The following is a 23,468-nucleotide window of genomic DNA, read 5'->3' as shown; positions in this document are numbered from 1 at the left end:
CTCCCACATGGGGTAGAACCATGTGACAGTGATAGACATAGGAAGATGCCCTGGCAGGGCTATTAAAAAAGAAGTCCTAGGGCTGGAGAGATGGCTCAGCAGTAAGAACACTGGCTGCTCTCACAGAGGACCTTGATTTGAACCAGTGAGATTTTTGGTACCTAATTTAAAAATAAAATTCCATTAGCATATGATTCAGCCATCCTATACCCAAGATAGGATATATGTAATGCATATATAGTCCAAGAACTGGCAGTAGGGCCCATCCAGTCCACTCTCATTGATAGCAATGTTATTGACAATAACCACAAGGATGAAAGAAACAGATAGTTATTTGAAAGATCTAGAGTCAAAATCATAAAAATTGAAATTGTACAGAATTTCTCAGTAGTTAGGAGGTTAGAGGAGTTAAAGGATGTTGTTTAATTGGTAGAATTTCAGTTTTTGAAAGAAGAAAAGTTCTAGAGATTGGATGCCAAACAATGTGAATGCTTTTAACAATATTAAAATGTACATTTCATATTTTCTAAGATGGTCAAATTTTATTCTACGCATTTACCATAGTGAACAACAAAATGTCTTTTCCAAGTCCAGACCACACAAACCTGTCCAAAAACTTCTTCGTTAACAGTGAAAGTGAGGTCAAGAATATCTGTGATGTTGTTGTCCTTCATCCACTGTAAACTCTGGTGGAATTCCTCATCCAAGTATTCCAGGTCACTCAGATCGCATGGCCTGGGAGAATTCAAAGGCAGCAAGAAAAACTGAGTAACCAAATAGAGTTTCCATGCCCCATTCCAAACACGATTGTGTGGCTTCTCAATAAAGCATCATAGATTTCACAATTACTCCATACTTTTGAATGTATTGATGACACAGTAATTGAATAGCTTTAATTTATTTGTTTCCTTTTTAAAAGAAACTGCTAAAATTTCAATAATAAACATGAAATAATTACTGACTCATAGGTAACCTAAAAATCAAGACAATTCTACTCAAGTGCTCAGTACAATGTTCACAATGTTATGATTTTTACATAAATGAATTAATGTTCATTATATGGTTTTGCTAATAGAGGTCATTTCTTATACTCACAAATGCCTTTTTATTGCACTAAAATGTATGGAAGACACACACACACACACACACACACACACACACACACACAGAACAAGAAATGATGGAAATTTAGTAGGAATGGTTGGAACAAAATTGGCAAAAGAAGGCCAGAGACATGAAGAAGGGCAGCTCTGTCATCCTGCAGATAGGCCACATGGAACCATCCTGCAGTCACTTACAGCTTCAGGAGTCCCTTATAGAAGGGTCTGGTGAAGAAAGCATCCAAGAGGTACTGGTGGATCAGAGCTAGGCCCAGGATACGGCCGCTGAATCTAAACCTGCAACAAACATTAAGCAAAGAAGTTTGAGTTAATTTGTACAAATATTTTAAATTCAGCTTTATTCATGGTGTTGGTGGTTGGATCAAGGTCCTTACATATCCTAGAACACAGCTGCACTGCTGAGTATCCTCTTGCCCAACTCTACCAGTTTTAGCTGAAAATGAATTTGCCCATTGATGAAAGGAGGCTTCCATTCTCCTTACCACAAACAATGGTCATGTGATTGGTATGTACTAAATGAAACCTTCTATGTTCCACGATCAGACTGCTGTTATTTATCTAAGAAGAGGAAATCATCAAGGAGGGAAAATTCAAGAACCTAAACTATAAAGCCTGACTTAGACCCAAAGGGAACCTGGACCAAAATAAGAGAAAACATCTCTCTGACCAATGTGTGTCTGCTTATTCAGATAATTTTTAATGTTACCTAAAGGCCCTTTCTGGGTGGTGGAGGCTTGAATATAGGTCACAGGTGGTAGCTAATATTTAAAGACAGTGGGGAACTGTGGACTATTGTCTTTATGCAGGAGAGGGCTGGCACTGGATGGGACAGGGACTATCATTGGGCCATGAGAAAGTGGGCGGGGACAGAGTTTTGGAAGGAAGAGAGAGGAGAAAGGGGAGAAGAACCAAGATGGAGGCAGAGAAGGACGACCCAGATCTGTGTAGCTTTAAATGGCCACAGGTAGTTATGAATATTTCTTTGTTTCTTTGTTTATTTCTTTCCAAGGGAGGCTGAGTGTCTACTGCAGGAGATATGGAGTAGGATGGGGAAAAGTGTTTGCATTTCTAAATTGCTCAGGGAGAGGTACAGATGACATTGTAGCTTAGACTTGAAGAAGCCACATAATTTAAATTATGATTTTGTAGAATATTACTGTGAATTGGTTGTGTTAAGTGATCATTGTATTTGTTATTAAACTCAGTGTTTGTGTGTGGGTGTCTGTGGTAAGCATTTTGCATCAACTTCTTTTAAAAATTTTTTATTGGGTATTTTTTATTTACATTTTAAATGTTATTACCTTTCCTTGTTTTTCTGGCCATAAACCTCCTATCCCATCCCCTTCCCTTTCTTCTATAAGGGTGTTCCCCCTCCCCCTGCTCCCCCTGTAATTTCCCTCCTTGTGTTGGACTTTTCCATCTATTATCCTTTGTAGGGCAGAATTTGTAGAAAGATATTGTGTAAATTTGGTTTTGTCATGGAATATCTTGGTTTCTCCATCTTTGTTGATTGAGAGTTTTACTGGGTATAGTAGCCTGGGCTGGCATTTGTGTTCTCTTAGGGTCTCTATGACATCTGTCCAGGATCTTCTGGCTTTCATAGTCTCTGGTGAGAAGTCTGGTATAATTCTGATAGGTCTGCCTTTATATGTTACTTGACCTTTTCCCCTTTCTGCTTTTAATATTCTTTCTTTGTTTTGTGTATTTGGTGTTATGACTATTATGTGACAGGAGGAATTTCTTTTCTGGTCCAATCTATTTGGAGTTCTGTAAGCTTCTTGTATGTTTATGAGCATCTCTTTCTTTAGGTTAGGGAAGTTTTCTTCTATAATTTTGTTGAAGATATTTACTGGCCCTTTAAGTTGGGAGTCTTAGCTCTCTTGTATTATCCTCAGCTTTGATCTCCTCATTGTGTCCTGGATTTCCTGGTGTTTTGGGTTAGGAGCTTTTTGCATTTTACATCTTCTTTGACTATTGTGTTCATGTTTTCTATGGTATCTTCTGCCCCTGAGATTCTCTCTTCTATCTCTTGTATTCTATTGGTGATGGTTGCATCTGTGACTCCTGATCTCTTTCCTAGGTTTTCTATCTCCAGGGTTGTCTCCCTTCGTGCTTTCTTTATTGTTTCTATTTCCATTTTTAAATCCTGGATGGTTTTGTTCAATTCCTTCACCTGTTTGGTTGTGTTTTCCTGTGATTCTTTAAGGGATTTTTGTGTTTCCTCCTTAAGGGCTTCTACTTGTTTACCTGTATTGTCTTGTATTTCTTTAAGGGAGTTATTTATGTCCATCTTAATCATCTCTATCATCATCAGGAGATGTGATTTTTAAATCCAAATTTTGCTTTTCCGGTGTGTTTGGATATCCAGTATTTGCTTTGGTTGGAGAACTGGGCTCTGATGATGCCAAGTAGTCTTGGTTTCCGCTGCTTAGGTTCCTGTGCTTGCCTCTTGCCATCGGGTTGTCTCTGGTGTTAGCTTGTCTTGCTGTCTCTGACAGTGGCTTAACCCTCTTGTAAGTCTGTGTGTCAGCACTCCTGTGGACCTGTTTTATTTCACCCAGATCTGGGAACAGGGATCTGCTCTTGGCTTTGAGTGTCCTGAAGCCTCCAGTCAGGTTGCTTGGAGCAGAAGAATTGGTTTTACCTCTGCTCTCAGGTGTGTAGATGCTCACAGAAGGCACTAGGCAGGTTTCTTTTGGGTCAGGAGTGTGGGCAGAAGTAGTTATCTCTTCTAAGCTCTCAGGATTGCTCACACTTCTGAGAGACCAGCTCTCTACCAAATGGGATTTGGGTGCAGGGAGCTGTGGGACCAGTTTAATTCAGTTCTGGGTGCAGGCAGAAACCTGAACGTTCGTACCACTAACTACTCCTATATTGCTATATCCAGAGGGCACTAGGCAGGTTCCTCTTGTGCCAGGAATGTGAGCAGAAGTGGCAGTCTCTCCTGAGCTCTCAGGATTGTCTGCACTTCTGAGAGTCCAGCTCTCTTACACACAGGATTTGGGTATAGAGAGATGTGGGACCGGGCACAGCCAGAAACCAGAAGTCGTAATTCTTTTTTTAAATTCTGATAACTTTTTGTTTCTGTTAAAGACTCTCATTTTTGACTGAACTCAGCCTTAGATGTAGAAGCAAGACAGTTTGTTTTGGTAAAAAATAAAAAAGGGCAAAATGATTCCAGTATGTACCCTGGCGATCTCTCTCTCTCTCTCTCTCTCTCTCTCTCTCTCTCTCTCTCTCTCTCTCTCTCTCTCACTAGTTCAGTCTCCAGTGGGCCATTGGAACTAGCACTAATTTATCTCGGCAGCTCTAAGCTGCCCCCAAGTACTCTGATCCAGATAGGTCGCTGCCACACCAGTTCTATAGAGAGACCGCCTATCTTGTGGCTCTCTTACTATGGCCTCTGTTCACATTTCCAGCATCCAACCCCCTGGTCCCAGCAATGGCTACACTCTCCTAACTTTCTGCCACTGCTCTGTTTATATTCCCAACATCTGCCCCCAAATAGTTATGGTATAAACTCCCAGTAACCCATTAAAATCAAGACTCAACAAACTGCAACCCAACGCTCAGATTTCTATGTTAAATTCTCAATCTACAACACATCCACACAATAAACTTACAACCAATACATAAGGATATAAACCACCCTCTTGTAATCCACCATAAGGATTTATCCATAAGGATGAATTTGCCTACAGAAATCCATTCCAACTACCTTGGCAATTCAAGACCATCTGGATCTGGGTCATCCTTCTCCGTCTCCATCCTGAATCTCCTACCTTCTCCTTCTCTCTCGCCTTACAAAAACTTTGTTCCACCTTATTTTTTTACTGTCCAGTCATGGCCTTGACTTAACTTGTGCCAGCCCTCACCTGCATATAGACATCAACCTACAACAATTTATGTCTCTTGTAATCTATTCCTAGAATTTTTCTCTGGATTCTTCCATTCTCTTGACCAGAAGTTTAGCATGTCTTGCAGCCTTCACATTGATTCATTTATTCAATTTTAACATGTTGTTTCTTCAGAGAAATATGTAAGCATTTGCAGAACACATGGACTAACAAGGCACTGGATCTTGGGTGCTTTGGATCTGAGTTTCTAACTTTCTTTGTTTAAGGACTAACTGAGAACTGGTAGAGAGATGCTTCCTAGGTGCTCAGCTGTGTCAAGAAGTTGAACCCTTGTTTCCCAGTTATAGTCTTTTGGAATCTCATTGGAATCGATGGTGAATGCAAATCTCATACTTTCAATAATTCATTTTTAAAAATTTATTTTCTAGGAGACATGATTCAGAGATTGGCTTTAGGCTTAGAAGAGACTTTAGACTTTTGGCAATATTGAGACTGTTAAAGACTTTGGGAATGCTTGAAGCTGAACTAAGTGCATCTTGCATATGGACATGAAGCTTATGGGCATCAGGAGTCGAATATTGTGGGTTTGAATGATAAATTTTCTATAGCCCCACAGGTTCCCAGTTGCAGATGCTGTTTGGAGATGTTTCAGAAGGAAAAAAAATCACTGGGGCTGGGTTTTGAGTTTTTAGGGCCTCACTCGTGTTTTTGTTTTTTTGTTTTTTTTTTTTTCTTACATGGTTGAGATGTGATCTCTCAGCCAAAATAAACTCTCCTATAAGTTGTTTTTGGTCATGGTTTTAATCACAAAAAGATAACTAAAAGAAAGATAACTAAATCACAGGAGCTATCTATCAAGGTTTGTTGAATTATAATTAAATTGAAAAATATTTTGGTTTTACTACAATGGACTATAAATATGCAAACCTAAATATGTCTGAAATATAATGTATTATTTGACCTGACTGGCTATATTAGTTACTCATTTTCAGTATTTTTAAGTTGGTCTCTGTGATAGTTTGTATGTGCTTGGCACAGGGAATGGCACTATTTGAAGGTGTGACCTTGTTAGAGCAGGTGTGTCACTGTGGGCATGAGCTTTAATACTCTAGTTGTAGCTCCTGTTGAATCCAGTATTCTGCTAGTAGTCTTCAGGTGAAGTTGTAGAACTCTCAGTTCCTCCTGCACCAGGCTTTTCTGAAGGTACCATGTTCCCACTTTGATGAGAATGGACTGAATCTCTGGTTCTGTAAGCCAGCCCCAATTATATGTTGTCATTATAGGAGTTGACTTCATCATGGTGTCTGTTCATAGTAGTAAAACCCTATCTAAGACAGTTTCCATCTAGGGAGACCATGCACAGGACTGGTCAGGTAATTGACTCTAATTACATTAATGATGCGATGACTGTTTTATACCAAGAGCTGGAAATAGCAGGGCTTCTCCTTCCCATTCCTCTCTTCAATCTCTGCAACAAAACTTTGCAGAATTAGATTTTAATTATTTCACAATATAGATTCCAACCAATTCTTTTTTTCCAACCAATTCTTTTTTTTTTGTCTCATAATGCTTTTATTTATTATGGTGTCTGATTTTGTGTTTCTATGTGTTTTATGTGCATGTGTGTGTGTTTTGTGCTTTTGTTTTTGTATTTTTTTTTTCGGAGCTGGGGACCGAACCCAGGGCCTTGCGCTTGCTAGGCAAGCGCTCTACCACTGAGCTAAATCCGAAACCCCTGTTTTTGTATTTTCTTTTCTGTTTGCGTTTGCTTTGTTTTTTTTAATTGAATATTTTATTTACTTACATTTCAAATGTTATCCCTTTTCCTGGTTTCTCCTTGGAAACACCCTATACCATCTCCCCTCCTCCTGCTCCTATGAGGGTGCTATCCCATCCACCTACTCACTCCTGCCTCCCTGCCCTGTCATTCCTCTACACGGGTGTATTGAGCCTTCACAGGACCAAGGGCTACCTATTGATGACCAACAGGGCCATCCTCTGCTACATATGTGGCTGGAGCTATGGGTTACTCCATGTGTACTCTTCGATTTTTCCAACCAATTCATTAAGGAAAGTATTTCTCACACTGAAAAAAATTATACAGTTTAGAAATTTGATTAAGGAGTCAAGTCAGGAGTTACTGAAGGGGATGCAGGGTAATTTGTCAAAGAAATGAAGTGAAGCTAATGTTAATTTGGAAAGGCATTTTAGACAGTAGACCAACAGGTGTTTATAGGTTTCAAGTTAGTCTTTGTCTATGACAGTGATGAAAACTGGAATCAAATGTTGGCAACAGCCATAGTCAGTAATCTCTGCTTGACTTTTGACTTCTGCATCACAAAATGTTTTACAGACTCCATGCTCGGAAAAGGGACCAGATGGTATTTGGGAATGCCATCATAGAACTGGGTACTTTATATCCACTGGCCAATGAAGCGGCTGAAGGACCAAGGCAGATGCACAAACACTTGGTAAAGAAGTCTCAAAACCATGCACACTGTATTTAGAATTTGTAAACAGTCCAATATTCTCAGGAACAACTGTCAAAATCAGTTCCTGACAAATTTTATGGATTCAGAGCCACTTGGAGTAGTCACTTAGCTGGGCAGGAGGACTACTATAACATCACTAAGCCTAGACATTCAAAGTTATAGTGATAACCACATCCATCCATGTACCACCTACTTCCTTCTAAAGCTAATATCAGTGGATTTGTGTCAGCTAAGCTCTAGAAGTTTCCCTCTATAATAATGTTAAATTCCCTGTATAATAATGTTAGATGCCTGATACATCCAGGATCTTTTCTGGCCTCTTTTGCTATAGTTTATATATTCTGCCTACAAATCCTCTGTCAGATGTATATCTGGCAAAGATCCTTTCCCACTCTGTGCATTTCCTGTTTGCTTAGGTGAACAGAAGATTTTTAGTCTTATGAGGTACTACTTGTCAATTGTTGGCTTTAATTCCTGGGAAAATGCAGTCCTATTCAGAAATTCTTTTCCTAAACCTATAACTTCTAGGGCACTGCCTGTGCTTCCTTCTAGCAGTTTCGTTCATTAATATGTGTATGTGAATGTGATACACGTACGCGCGCGCGCGCGCGCACACACACACACACACACACACACACACACAAGTTATGCCATTCAGGCTAACAATACTCTGCCCCAAAGCCAAAGACAATCTAATAAAAAAAAAGCCTTCACTAGCCTGAGAAACTCCCTTTTAAACTGTTGGAGTCCAAGAAACTCTCAAAATAATATAAGCTTTGTTGTTGCCCTTGGTTGGCTTCCAGAGGTTACAAGTAGTCCTTATTGAAAATTCTCTTATGATCCATAGCCTGTTTTGTTGTTATTGTTTGTTTGTTTTTATTTTTGTATTTTTAATTGGGTTGTCTGGACTTTTGGACACCAGATTAGGAAGGTTCTAGTTGGATCTAACCAAGGAATCTTCCTTGAGAACTAGCTTTGATAGAAAGTGCTATGCAAACTGTCAAAGGAAGAAAAAGCAATCAATAGTTCTACTCAGTTGTGACACCTGTGAACTATAACAATGACCACATCTCAAGATATCCCAAATATGCAAAATGACACTCATCTTGGCAGTAACCAACAGCTCTTTAACTAGACTTAATGTTTATGCAACAGGAAAGGAATCATGCCTGCCTGATACCAGAAAATCTAACCAACTCCCATGGCTCATGAGATTGTGAATCTGAGAAGAGAAGCTACTATCACCACTTTACTGGGACAGCATGATTTCTAACAACATTTCAAATACTTATCCTTATATCTACAAGTAAGTTTCACTTTGCAACAGATGAAGCAGCTACAAAAACCCACACTGGTCAAAAGGTAGCTTTAGTGAGGTAGCCAGCCCCACTATCTACATCTACAACACAGCCCCTTCACTTAATGCTTAGGGAACATTTCAGAAGATGGGGTGGAAAGATCTTAAGATCCAGAGGACAAGATAATTTGTCATGAGATTGTGTCCTGTGTAATGGAAGCCACACTCATGTTGTATCAACAATATACTTAAGCAAGACTGACAAGGATAGCACCAATGACATGTTAATGTGGAAGGGGGAAGTCATGTGCAGCTTTAACTCTACACAAAGAACCACGAGCAACAAATGATTGCTGAGAGGGAGAATATATATATATATATGTATATATATATATGTATATATATACATACATATATGTGTGTGTGTATGTATATACTAGAGGGGGTAATGTGGGGCAATAAAATGGGTGGAAGGAAGGGATATAGGAAGAATTGAGGGGAGAGATGAGGAGAAAATAATGTAATTAAATTATCATTAAAAATTCATAAATGTTCAATTAAAATAAAATTAGAACTAGCTGCTTTAAAAACAAATACAACATGTTCCTGAACCTCAGCATTATTGACATGTAAAGTCCTATGAACTGAAGGATGTTTAACAACATTAGCTGTTTAACTCATATGTAATTAGCACCAACTCCTCATACTCTCTCTCATTATCTTCTGACATGTCAAACATCTTCTGCTAGTGGTAGGGAAAAGCTGTTGTCTCTTGAGAACTCCTGGGACAGAGCACAAAGTAAGGTAAGGGTAGGCTTTTTGGATTGGTAGGTATTTCTAGTTGACACACAGGTAGTTTTCATCTTGAAATTTGTGAAAGGGGTATTCTTTGATTGTGGCTTTTTCTGAAGGAAATAGGAAGAGAGAATAAGTTCCCTGAATACATCAGGAAACATTGATTTTTTTTAACTTGCCTAATATATTCAAGGCCCTGAATTCAATTCCAAGCACAAGAAGATAACAAAATCCCATTTCTCTCTATGCAAAGATATTTCTTGTGTACACTACATTTTCATAATGATTGTGCATAGCTACCATATCTTCATCCCACACAATTAAGATGTAAAGACAACAAAGTAATGGTGGGATCTCAAAATTCAAATAGAATATCAAGTCGAGTTTATATCTGCTGCAGAAAAGTACTCATCAAATCAAGGATTGATAACTACACTTACATTTAGCTATTCTCTGCTGCCCATTGTAAGGTTAGTTTTGATGATGATTTCTGGGACCAGGTTTTATTAGGTAAAGAAGTAAGTGAGGGGAAATCTAAAAGAAGGTTAGATAGTATAAAATGTGAAGATAGGTGAGAGACATATGCATTATGAGGAGTGGGAAGAAGCCTTCTCTCAGTAACAGAATGACAGTGCAGAGGGTCCCAGAGTAAAGCATTCCTAAGTGACGTTCACACTTCTGACCACTGACATTGCATGGACTTTAAAACCACAGACATGAACCTGATGTGGTGACACATGCCTGTAATCCAAGCACTGGGGAGACTGAAGCAGAAAATCATGAGTTAAAGGGCAAAATGGGCTACCTAGTGAGACCCTGACTCTTATGGTTAGGTTAATTGTCAGTTTAAAACAATATAGAATCATTTGTGATGACAGTATCAATGAGAAATTGTCTAGATTGTCTAGATTACCTGGTGGAAAATCTGTGAGGGAAATCTGTGGGGGATTGTCTTGATTGCCTTAACTAATGGTGGAGACACAGCTGGAAGGTGGGTGGTACCATTTTCTGGAGTCCATGAATATGAGAAACTACCTAAGTATTAAGCAGTTAATTCACTTCTCTCAGCTCTCGACTGTGGACGTGACGTAATCAGATGTCTAACATGCTGCCACATTGATTTTCCTGCAATAATGTAACCTAGAAATATAAGCCAAATAAAGCTTTCATCCCCTACACTGTTTTTGTCATGTTTTGTTGTCTTTCACTTTTTTTGGTTTGTTTTTTGTTTTTTGTTTTTCTTTCCCAGAGCTAAGGACCGAACTCAGGGCCTTGGGCTTGCTAGGCAAGCACCCTACCATTAAGCTAAATCCCTAACTCCGTTTTTGTCATGTTTTATCACAGCAAAGGAGATGAACTAGGACACCAACTCACAGAAAGAAAGAAACAATAGTATAAGGCAAAGCTGTTTTTGTCTGGTTCAGCTTGTTTTTGAGAATGGAGTCAGACAAAGCAAACAAAGCCATGGAGCACAGGAGGTCAACGAACCAAAACAAAATCAGCAAAAGCAACCAGATACACCTACTCCAGCCCACACGAGCAATGTTTCAATTCCAAGTGACATTTAATCTGGCGTTTCTTACCCGGTATTTACCAGACATATTTATGATCTGTGGTCATGTTTATTTCTTTCTCCAGAATTAAGAAACAGAAGCAGGCAGTGAACGGATGTCCATTTCCTACCTCTGCCTAAGCTGGTCCTGAGTTGAGGGTCAATATTTGATTTTACAAATAGGGGTAAGCCCATGACGATAAACCCTGCAGCCTAACAGAAATATCCTAATATCCTGTTTTCTTGTGAATGCTATGTAGGCTATGATAAGAGTCTTCTTGTGGCCACTGTGAATCCATGATGGACTTTCATGGAGTGAGAAACAGAAGAAGGCAGCAGCCACACCCATCCTATTGAGGGTTCACAGGCATCTAGAGGCAGTGATTTGAGAATCCAGATTATGATCTCTTGCTTTCTTGGGGCCCCTGTTTTAAGAATAGGATAATGACAGGTTTTCAGGCAGGAGTCATTGCAAACTTTTGCTGCTGACATTTTATGTAAGACAAAGACCCACTTCATCCAGACATAAGCTCCATTAGTCATCTATCCCTTGCTAAGACTGGACACAGGAAACACAACACTCATAGGTTGTGTTAATTCATTTGTTGCAACGTGCAATAACAGGCTAAGAAAGTAAAAGTAATGAATCCAGCATAACTATTTTGTTCAGGTTACCAGAAGTCCAACATGGACTTCACTGTTCAAAGTGGAAGAAGACTCTGCCCACTGAATTCCAGATACGAGGAGTAGAAGCCATCAGTGTGGCTTGTGAAGGAAAAGTATCAGGGAGAGGAGAAGAAAAGCCTCAGCTAAAAGGCAATCTACTCAGTCTGGTGAGAAGATATTCATGGTCCTTACCACAGGACAAGCCTCAAGTCCAGATGTGGCTCTGGTGGACACAATGCCTTTTCTGGTGGAATAAGTCAGCACTGGGGGGGAGTTCATCAGAAGACTGTGGCTGACAGCCATCCTTGTGTTGTTGTTAAACTATTTTTATTCTTTGAGAATTTCATAAATATATACAATGCATCCTAAGTATACGTTCCCCACACTTCCTTCTTCTCTGAGGTCCCTTTTCCTTCTAGCTTAAAGTCCTCTTTTTATTTCTTTTGAAATTATATCACTTTTTTGAGATTAAATTGCAGCCTTTTCCCTTTCTCCTCCCTCCAAACTTCTCTTCCATGCATACTTCCTTGTTCTCTTTCAAATCCATGGCTTCTCTTTTTATTAATTGTTACATACATATGTATGCATATATATGTGTATGTGTATATGTATATAGATGAAACCATTGAGTCCATATGCACGTGGGATTATGCACTGGTGAACAGGCATCCTGCCAGGCAACACTTTAAATAAAAGTGTTGCTTCTTCCCATAGCAATCATCAACTACCAATACCTCATTAATGAGGGGTGAGGCCAGCTCCATGCTGGAATTTTTAGTACCCTTATCTTATGCAGGTCTTGTGCATAAACAGAGCTGCTGAGAGTCTGTGTGTGTAACAGAGACTTCATGTCCAGAGGACAGCATTTAATAGGACAAGAAGGAGACTAGTGCTTATAACTGATAACTGATTACGGTGAACAGAAACAACCGTGATTCAGGGAGGTATTCAGTATGTCACACCCATGGGATGAAAGAAATCTCTGAGAGACAGTTGTGGAATGAGAGAAGGTCAGATGCCAGGTCAAACACTAAAAAGCCTCTGGAGGCTTGGCCTAAGAACTGAAGCATACATAGAAAGGACAACCTGACCTCAGTGCCTGTGAACAGACCTCATTAACTGAGAACAGCTCTGGAGTCTGAGGTCAGCAGGTAGAAACTCTGGAACCATGGATGTTTCATGAAGTTCACTGCTGTTAAATTAAAAAACTCTAAAAATTCCAGCACAAGATTTGACATACACAGATAGCCATGTCCCCGAATCCCGTTCATAAGGGAGACTGTGATTAATGATTAGTAGGTTAGAAAGGTTCACTTATTCAAATCACAGAGACATGGTGGCTTCTGACATTCCCAACACATTTAAGAGACACCAGCTAGCACATTAGCCACCCAGGGAATACTCAGAGGACTGAAGGAAACTACTCAGCTTATGGCCTGAAGAGCAAGAAGGAAAAAAAGGTAAAATGAATGCTGATGGGTGGTAGATGTGTGTCCACTGCAGGCTCAGCAGAAACATCAAGCTTCAAGAAGGCAAGAGTATGCATGTTCAGCTGGTATCCCTTCTCTGTGTATGTGACAGGCTTCAGTTTTCTAGGACCCAGAACAAGGCTGCATCAACACCTCTTTTGTGTCTGTGCCTTATATCTCCCTCCTTTTTACATACCTTATAGTAGTAGTTTGACTTTTTTTTTATTTCAAAAGTTTATTCTTTCATAATTTTATACATTACCATACTTTAAATTTATGTTTTTATTTTATTTTCTTTTATACATTTATTGGACATTCTTTTTTTAAAATTCTTTTTGGCTTTTCAAATTTTCCTCTCTTTTTCTACTGCATATTTAGTGATATTTTGAGTTTATTTTTTGTTTTAAAAATTATTTTGTTTTGATTTCACATTCCTTTTGTTATATTCATCTAATCTTGGTAACATTTTTTTCATTATCTGGATATCTTTTAACAGTGTTTCTTTTCTTAGTTTTACTTTTTCCTAATATCTTGCTTCTTTCTCTTCCCCATCGTTCTATTTCTTCCCCCATCAGTTCTTCTCCATGATTCTCATTTGCTTTTATTTCATTCATTTAAACTTCTTTCATCACTATATTTTCACTCCCTAATATCTTTTCCTTCATTTTCTATTTTAACATTTGCTTAACTCTTCATTAGTTGACATTAGTAATTAATGGTATAATAGTGGGCCTTGATTTATTTTAAGTATACTTCTGTTTAACACTTCTATATATTACATGCAACCATGGTATAGTTGCTATCATAAAAGTTTGTTTTATTCTCTTTTAGTGATGCATAAAGTTGAACCCTCAAGAGTGGTTACTTCACTAAGAAACTTTCCAAATAGAACTGGAAGAAATATCTAATATAACAGATGTGTAAATTCCAGTATAGAAAAAAGAAACATAAAATAGCAAGGCAACAAATCCCATGAGGAAGAGAGCTGAAAACCTAGAAGTGCAGACCATCCTGAGACTGCAGCACAGACTGCCACATCTGCCCACATCCCTGGTCCAAGAGGAAAGTCCATAGTGCCTCTGGACACAGGAATAAAGGAACAGTCAGTTGCCACTACCTGCGGTTCTGGTCTGTGCCCAGAATTGAACTGATCTGAACAGGTCAAACAGCTCCCTGTACTCAAATCCCCAGGGGGAGAGAGCTAGACCCTCTGAAGTGCAAACACTCCTGAGAAATCAGAAGAGACTACCCTCTGCCCACATTCCCGACCCAAGAGGGAATCACCTTGTGCCAGCAGTGCCAGCTGTTCCCCCTGGGTGCAAGGAGCTAAGAGCAGGCAGGGGCAGGAACCATCTTATTCCTGCCTGTGCCAAGAGCTGAACGACAGTCACCAGGAGTGCCTACACACCTGAGCGCAGAGCACATGTTCCCAGAAATGGATGAAAGAAAACAGGAGTGCTCACACAGGCCTACAGGAGGTCTAAGGCAAGACAACCTAACACCAGAGACAACCTGATGGCAAGAGGTAAGCACAGGAAACTAAGAAACAGAAATCAAGACAACTTGGCCAGAGCCCAGTTCTCCCACCAAAGAAAATACTGGATATTCAAACACACCGGGAAAGCAAGATTTAGATTTAAAATTACATTTTATGATAATGATGGAGGACTTTAAGAATGACATAAATAGCTCCCTTAAAGAAATGCAGTATGACATAAATAAACAAGTGGAAGCCCTTAAAGAGGAAACACAAAAATCCCTGAAAGAATTGCAGGAAAACACAACCAAACAGGTAAAGGAATTGAACAAAACTGTCCAGGATTTAAAAATGGAAATAGAAACAATAAAAAGAGCACAAAGGGAAACAACCCTGGAGATAGGAAACCTAAGGAAGAGATCAGAAGTCATAGATACAACCATCACCAACACAATACAAGAGATACAAAAGAGAATCTCAGGGGTAGAAGATACCATAGAAAACATTGACACAACTGTCAAAGATAATGTAAAATGCAAAAAGCTCCTAACCCAAAATATCCAGGAAATCCAGGACACAATGAGAAGATCAAACCTAAGTATAATAGGTGTAGAAGAGAGTGAAGACTCCCAACTTAAAGGGCCAGTAAATACCTTCAACAAAATTATAGAAGAAAACTATCCTAACCTAAAGAAAGATTTGCCCATAAACATATAAGAAGCCTACAGAACGCCAAATAGATTGGACCAGAAAAGAAATTCCTCCTGTCACATAATAGTCAAAACACCAAATACACAAAACAAAGAAAGTATATTAAAATCAGTAAGGGAAAAAGTCAAGTGACATATAAAGGCAGATCTATTAGAATTACATCAGACTTTTACCAGAGACTATGAAAGCCAGAAGATCCTGGACAGACATCATACAGACACTAAGAGAACACGAATGTCAGCCCAGGCTACTATATCCAGGAAACCTCTCAGTTAACATAGATGGAGAAACTAAGATATTCCATGACAAAACCAAATTTACACAATAGTTTTCCACAAATTCACATTACAAAGGATTGTAGATGGAAAACTCCAACACAAAGAGGGAAACTACACCCTAGAAAAAGCAAGAAAGTAATCTCCTTGCAAGGAACCCAAAAGAAGAGAGCAACACAAATATAATTCCACCTTTAACAACAAAATAACAGGAAACAACAATCACTATTTCTTAATATCTCTTGAGATCAGTGGATTCAAGTCCCCAATAAAAAGACAAAGACTAACAGACTAGATACACGAAGAAGACCCAGCATTTTGCTGCATGCAGGAAACACACCTCAGAGACAAAGACAGACATTACCTCAGAGTAAAAGGCTGTAAAACAGTTTTCCAAGCAAATGGTCTCAAGAAACAAGCTGGAGTAGACATTCTAATAATGAATAAAATTGACTTTCAACCAAAAGTTATCAAAAAAGATAAGGAAGAACACTTCATATTCATCAAAGTAAAAATCCGCCAAACTGAACTCTCAACACTAAATATCTATGCTCCAAATACAAGGGCATCTACATTCATGAAAGAAAACTTATTAAAGCTCAAAGTATACATTGTACCTCAAAAATAGTGGGACATTTCAACATCTCACTCTCATCAATGGACAGATCATGGAATCAGAAACTAAACAGAGGCATAAAGAAACTAACAGAAGTTATGAACCAAATGGATTTAACATATCTATAGAACATTTCATTCTAAAACAAAAGAATATAACTTCTTCTCAGCACGTCATGGTACATTCTCCAAAACTGACAATATCATCAGTCACAAAACAGGCCTCAACAGATACAAGACAATTGGAATAATCCCGTGTATCCTATCAGATCAGCACAGATTAAGGCTGGTCTTCAACAACAACAACAACAACAACAACAACAACAACCACAACAACCAACAACAACAAATACACATGGAAGTTGAATAATGTTCTACTCAACGATAACTTGCTCAAGGAAGAAGTAAAGAAAGAAATTAAAGACTTTTAGAATTTAATGAAAATGAAGGTGCAACATACAAGTTAAGGGACACAAGGAAAGCTGTGCTAAGAAGGAAACCTGTAGCTCTGAGAGCCTCCAAAGAGAACCTAGAGAGAGCATACACTAGCAGCTTGCCAACACACCTAAAGCTTTAGAACAAACAGGGGCAAATACACAGATGAATGAGTAGACTGCAGAAATAATCAAACTCAAGGCTGAACTCAACCAAGTAGAAACAAAAAGAACTATACAAAGAATCAACAAAACCAGGAGCTCATTCTTTGAGAAAATCAACAAGATTGATAAACCCTTACCCAGACTAACCAGAGGGCACAGAGAGCATGCAAATTAACAAAATCAGAAATGAAAAGGGAGACATGCCCAATCCCGCGGATCCCGGCCCGCAGCAGCTCTCTGCTCCCAAACCCCGTGGGAGAGAGACCTCACCGCCTGGTCAGGTGGGCACTCCTGAGGCTGCAGAGGAGAAGAGATCACCAACACTGACCACCCCTGCCCACATCTCTGGCCCAAGAGGAAACTGTATACGGCCTCTGGGTTCCTGTGGGGGAGGGCCCAGGAGTGGTAGGACCCCTGCGCCTGAGACACCACCGGAACCTGAAGGGACAGACCGCATAAACAGTTCTCTGCACCCAAATCCCATGGGAGGGAGAGCTAAACCTACAGAGAGGCAGACACGCCTGGGAAACCAGAAGAGACTGCACTATGCACACATCTCGGATGCCAGAGGAAAACACCAAATGCCATCTAGAACCCTGGTGCACGGAGGCTCCCAGGAAGGGCGGCGCAGATCTTCCTGGTTGCTGCTGCTGTGGAGAGCTCGTAGGCAGCACCCCACGAGCAAACTTGAGCCTTGGGACCACAGGTAAGACCAACTTTTCTGCTGCAAGAGACCTGCCTGGTGAACTCAAGACACAGGCCCACAGGAACAGCTGAAGACCTGTAGATAGGAAAAACTACACGCCTGAAAGCAGAACACTCTGTCCCCATAACTGGCTGAAAGAAAACAGAAAAACAGGTCTACAGCACTCCTGACACACAGGCTTATAAGACAGTCTAGCCACTGTCAGAAATAGCAGAACAAAGTAACACTAGAGATAATCTGATGGCGAGAGGCAAGCGCAGGAACCCAAGCAACAGAAACCAAGATTACATGGCATCATCGGAGCCAATTCTCCCACCAAAGCAAACACAGAATATCCAAACACACCAGAAAAGCAAGATCTAGTTTCAAAATCATATTTGATCAGGATGCTGGAGGACTTCAAAAAAGACGTGAAGAACTCCCTTAGAGAACAAGTAGAAGCCTACAGAGAGGAATCGCAAAAAACCCTGAAAGAATTCCAGGAAATAATAAATAAACAAGTAGAAGCCCATAGAGAGGAGTCACAAAAATCCCTGAAAGAATTCCAGGAAATCATTAATAAACAAGTAGAAGCCCATAGATAGAGGTCACAAAAATCCCTGAAAGAATTCCAGGAAAACACAATCAAACAGTTGAAGGAATTAAAAATGGAAATAGAAGCAATCAAGAAAGAACACATGGAAACAACCCTGGATATAGAAAACCAAAGAAGAGACAAGGAGCTGTAGATACGAGCTTCACCAACAGAATACAGGAGATGGAAGAGAGAATCTCAGGAGCAGAAGATTCCATAGAAATCATTGACTCAACTGTCAAAGATAATGTAAAGCAGAAAAAGCTACTGATCCAAAACATACAGGAAATCCATGACTCAATGAGAAGATCAAACCTAAGGATAATAGGTATAGAAGAGAGTGAAGACTCCCAGCTCAAAGGACCAGTAAATATCTTCAACAAAATCATAGAAGAAAACTTCCCTAACCTAAAGAAAGAGATACCCATAGGTATACACGAAGCCTACAGAACTCCAAATAGATTGGACCAGAAAAGAAACACCTCCCGTCACATAATAGTCAAAACACCAAACGCACAAAATAAAGAAAGAATATTAAAAGCAGTAAGGGAAAAAGGTCAAGTAACATATAAAGGCAGACCTATCAGAATTACACCAGACTTTTCACCAGAAACTATGAAAGCCAGAAGATCCTCGACAGATGTCATACAGACCCTAAGAGAACACAAATGCCAGCCCAGGTTACTATATCCTGCAAAACTCTCAATTAACATAGATGGAGAAACCAAGATATTCCATGACAAAACCAAATTTACACAATATCTTTCTACAAATCCAGCACTACAAAGGATAATAAAGGGTAAAGCCCAACATAAGGAGGCAAGCTATACCCTAGAAGCAAGAAACTAATCATCTTGGCAACAAAACAAAGAGAATGAAAGCACACAATCATAACCTCACTTCCAAATATGAATATAACGGAAAGCAATAATCACTATTCCTTAATATCTCTCAATATCAATGGCCTCAACTCCCCAATAAAAGGACATAGATTAACAAACTGGATACGGAACGAGGACCCTGCATTCTGCTGCCTACAGGAAACACACCTCAGAGACAAAGACAGACATTACCTCAGAGTGAAAGGCTGGAAAACAATTTTCCAAGCAAATGGTCAGAAGAAGCAAGCTGGAGTAGCCATTCTAATATCAAATAAAATCAATTTTCAACTAAAAGTCATCAAAAAAGATAAGGAAGGACACTTCATATTCATCAAAGGAAAAATCCACCAAGATGAAGTCTCAATCCTAAATATCTATGCCCCAAATACAAGGGCACCTACATATGTAAAAGAAACCTTACTAAAGCTCAAAACACACATTGCACCTCACACAATAATAGTGGGAGATTTCAACACCCCACTCTCATCAATGGACAGATCATGGAAACAGAAATTAAACAGAGATGTAGACAGACTAAGAGAAGTCATGAGCCAAATGGACTTAACGGATATTTATAGAACATTCTATCCTAAAGCAAAAGGATATACCTTCTTCTCAGCTCCTCATGGTACTTTCTCCAAAATTGACCATATAATTGGTCAAAAAACGGGCCTCAACAGGTACAGAAAGATAGAAATAATCCCATGCGTGCTATCGGACCACCACGGCCTAAAACTGGTCTTCAATAACAATAAGGGAAGAATGCCCACATATACGTGGAAATTGAACAATGCTCTACTCAATGATAACCTGGTCAAGGAAGAAATAAAGAAAGAAATTAAAAACTTTTTAGAATTTAATGAAAATGAAGGTACAACATACCCAAACTTATGGGACAGAATGAAAGCTGTGCTAAGAGGAAAACTCATAGCGCTGAGTGCCTGCAGAAAGAAACAGGAAAGAGCATATGTCAGCAGCTTGACAGCACACCTAAAACCTCTAGAACAAAAAGAAGCAAATACACCCAGGAGGAGTAGAAGGCAGGAAATAATCAAACTCAGAGCTGAAATCAACCAAGTAGAAACAAAAAGGACCATAGAAAGATCAACAGAACCAAAAGTTGGTTCTTTGAGAAAATCAACAAGATAGATAAACCCTTAGCCAGACTAACGAGAGGACACAGAGAGTGCATCCAAATTAACAAAATCAGAAACGAAAAGGGAGACATAACTACAGATTCAGAGGAAATTCAAAAAATCATCAGATCTTACTATAAAAACCTATATTCAACAAAACTTGAAAATCTTCAGGAAATGGACAATTTCCTAGACAGATACCAGGTATAGAAGTTAAATCAGGAACAGATAAACCAGTTAAACAACCCCATAACTCCTAAGGAAATAGAAGCAGTCATTAAAGGTCTCCCAACCAAAAAGAGCCCAGGTCCAGACGGGTTTAGTGCAGAATTCTATCAAACCTTCATAGAAGACCTTATACCAATATTATCCAAACTATTCCACAAAATTGAAACAGATGGAGCCCTACCGAATTCCTTCTATGAAGCCACAATTACTCTTATACCTAAACCACACAAAGGCCCAACAAAGAAAGAGAACTTCAGACCAATTTCCCTTATGAATATCGACGCAAAAATACTCAATAAAATTCTGGCAAACCGAATTCAAGAGCACATCAAAACAATCATCCACCATGATCAAGTAGGCTTCATCCCAGGCATGCAGGGATGGTTTAATATAAGGAAAACCATCAACGTGATCCATCATATAAACAAACTGAAAGAACATAACCACATGATCATTTCATTAGATGCTGAGAAAGCATTTGACAAAATTCAACACCCCTTCATGATAAAAGTCCTGGAAAGAATAGGTATTCAAGGCCCATACCTAAACATAGTAAAAGCCATATACAGCAAACCAGTTGCTAACATTAAACTAAATGGAGAGAAACTTGAAGCAATCCCACTAAAATCAGGGACTAGACAAGGCTGCCCACTCTCTCCCTACTTATTCAATATAGTTCTTGAAGTTCTAGCCAGAGCAATCAGACAACAAAAGGAGATCAAGGGGATACAGATCGGAAAAGAAGAGGTCAAAATATCACTATTTGCAGATGACATGATAGTATATTTAAGTGATCCCAAAAGTTCCACCAGAGAACTACTAAAGCTGATAAACAACTTCAGCAAAGTGGCTGGGTATAAAATTAACTCAAATAAATCAGTTGCCTTCCTCTACACAAAAGAGAAACAAGCCGAGAAAGAAATTAGGGAAACGACACCCTTCATAATAGACCCAAATAATATAAAGTACCTCGGTGTGACTTTAACCAAGCAAGTAAAAGATCTGTACAATAAGAACTTCAAGACACTGAGGAAAGAAATTGAAGAAGACCTCAGAAGATGGAAAGATCTCCCATGCTCATGGATTGTAAGGATTAATATAGTAAAAATGGCCATTTTACCAAAAGCGATCTACAGATTCAATGCAATCCCCATCAAAATACCAATCCAATTCTTCAAAGAGTTAGACAGAACAATTTGCAAATTCATCTGGAATAACAAAAAACCCAGGATAGCTAAAGTTATCCTCAACAATAAGAGGACTTCAGGGGGAATCACTATCCCTGAACTCAAGCAGTATTACAGAGCAATAGTGATAAAAACTGCATGGTATTGGTACAGAGACAGACAGATAGACCAATGGAATAGAATTGAAGACCCAGAAATGAACCCACACACCTATGGTCACTTGATTTTTGACAAAGGAGCCAAAACCATCCAATGGAAAAAAGATAGCATTTTCAGCAAATGGTGCTGGTTCAACTGGAGGGCAACATGTAGAAGAATGCAGATCGATCCATGCTTATCACCCTGTACAAAGCTTAAGTCCAAGTGGATCAAGGACCTCCACATCAAACCAGACACACTCAAACTAATAGAAGAAAAACTAGGGAAGCATCTGGAACACATGGGCACTGGAAAAAATTTCCTGAACAAAACACCAATGGCTTATGCTCTAAGATCAAGAATCGACAAATGGGATCTCATAAAACTGCAAAGCTTCTGTAAGGCAAAGGACACTGTGGTTAGGACAAAACGGCAACCAACAGATTGGGAAAAGATCTTTACCAATCCTATAACAGATAGAGGCCTTATATCCAAAATATACAAAGAACTCAAGAAGTTAGACCGCAGGGAAACAAATAACCCTATTAAAAAATGGGGTTCAGAGCTAAACAAAGAATTCACAGCTGAGGAATGCCGAATGGCTGAGAAACACCTAAAGAAATGTTCAACATCTTTAGTCATAAGGGAAATGCAAATCAAAACAACCCTGAGATTTCACCTCACACCAGTGAGAATGGCTAAGATCAAAAACTCAGGTGACAGCAGATGCTGGCGAGGATGTGGAGAAAGAGGAACACTCCTCCATTGTTGGTGGGATTGCAGACTGGTAAAACCATTCTGGAAATCAGTCTGGAGGTTCCTCAGAAAATTGGACATTGAACTGCCTGAGGATCCAGCTATACCTCTCTTGGGCATATACCCAAAAGATGCCTCAACATATAAAAGAGACACGTGTCCCACTATGTTCATCGCAGCCTTATTTATAATAGCCAGAAACTGGAAAGAACCCAGATGCCCTTCAACAGAGGAATGGATACAGAAAATGTGGTACATCTACACAATGGAATATTACTCAGCTATCAAAAACAACGAGTTTATGAAATTCGTAGGCAAATGGTTTGAACTGGAAAATATCATCCTGAGTGAGCTAACCCACTCACAGAAAGACATACATGGTATGCACTCATTGATAAGTGGCTATTAGCCCAAATGCTTGAATTACCCTAGATCCCTAGAACAAATGAAACTCAAGACGGATGATCAAAATGTGAATGCTTCACTCCTTCTTTAAATGAGGAAAAAGAATACCCTTGGCAGGGAAGGGAGAGGCAAAGATTAAAACAGAGACTGAAGGAACACCCATTCAGAGCCTGCCCCACAGGTGGCCCATACATATACAGCCACCCAATTAGACAAGATGGATGAAGCAAAGAAGTGCAGACCGACAGGAGCCGGATGTAGATCGCTCCTGAGAGACACAGCCAGAATACAGCAAATACAGAGGGGAATGCCAGCAGCAAACCACTGAACTGAGAATAGGTCCCCCGTTGAAGGAATCAGAGAAAGAACTGGAAGAGCTTGAAGGTGCTCGAGACCCCAAAAGTACAACAATGTCAAGCAACCAGAGCTTCCAGGGACTAAGCCACTACCTAAAGACTATACATGGACTGACCCTGGACTCTGTCCCCATAGGTAGCAATGAATATCCTAGTAAGAGCACCAGTGGAAGGG

At 39.5% G+C, this 23,468-nt stretch overlaps 1 protein-coding gene across 8 annotated transcripts in view; it reads right to left on the bottom strand.

Moving 5' to 3' along the window:
• Positions 1-23,468, bottom strand: part of Hecw1 (HECT, C2 and WW domain containing E3 ubiquitin protein ligase 1) — a 413,125-nt gene that overhangs the window by 28,416 nt on the left and 361,241 nt on the right. For all 8 annotated transcript variants that reach the window (XM_017600485.3, XM_017600489.3, XM_017600487.3 and 5 more), the window contains 2 exons: positions 1,299-1,397; positions 606-735 (listed from right to left, as the gene is read on the bottom strand). In XM_017600485.3, coding sequence (XP_017455974.1) covers positions 606-735; positions 1,299-1,397 — 229 coding nt within the window. The remainder of the gene's footprint in view (positions 1-605; positions 736-1,298; positions 1,398-23,468) is intronic.

This window comes from Rattus norvegicus, chromosome 17 (genome assembly GCF_036323735.1).
Source record: "Rattus norvegicus strain BN/NHsdMcwi chromosome 17, GRCr8, whole genome shotgun sequence".
NCBI classification, from domain to species: domain Eukaryota; kingdom Metazoa; phylum Chordata; class Mammalia; order Rodentia; family Muridae; genus Rattus; species Rattus norvegicus.
Note: the sequence above shows the minus strand (reverse complement) of the source record. Positions and strands in the feature narration are given on the sequence as shown.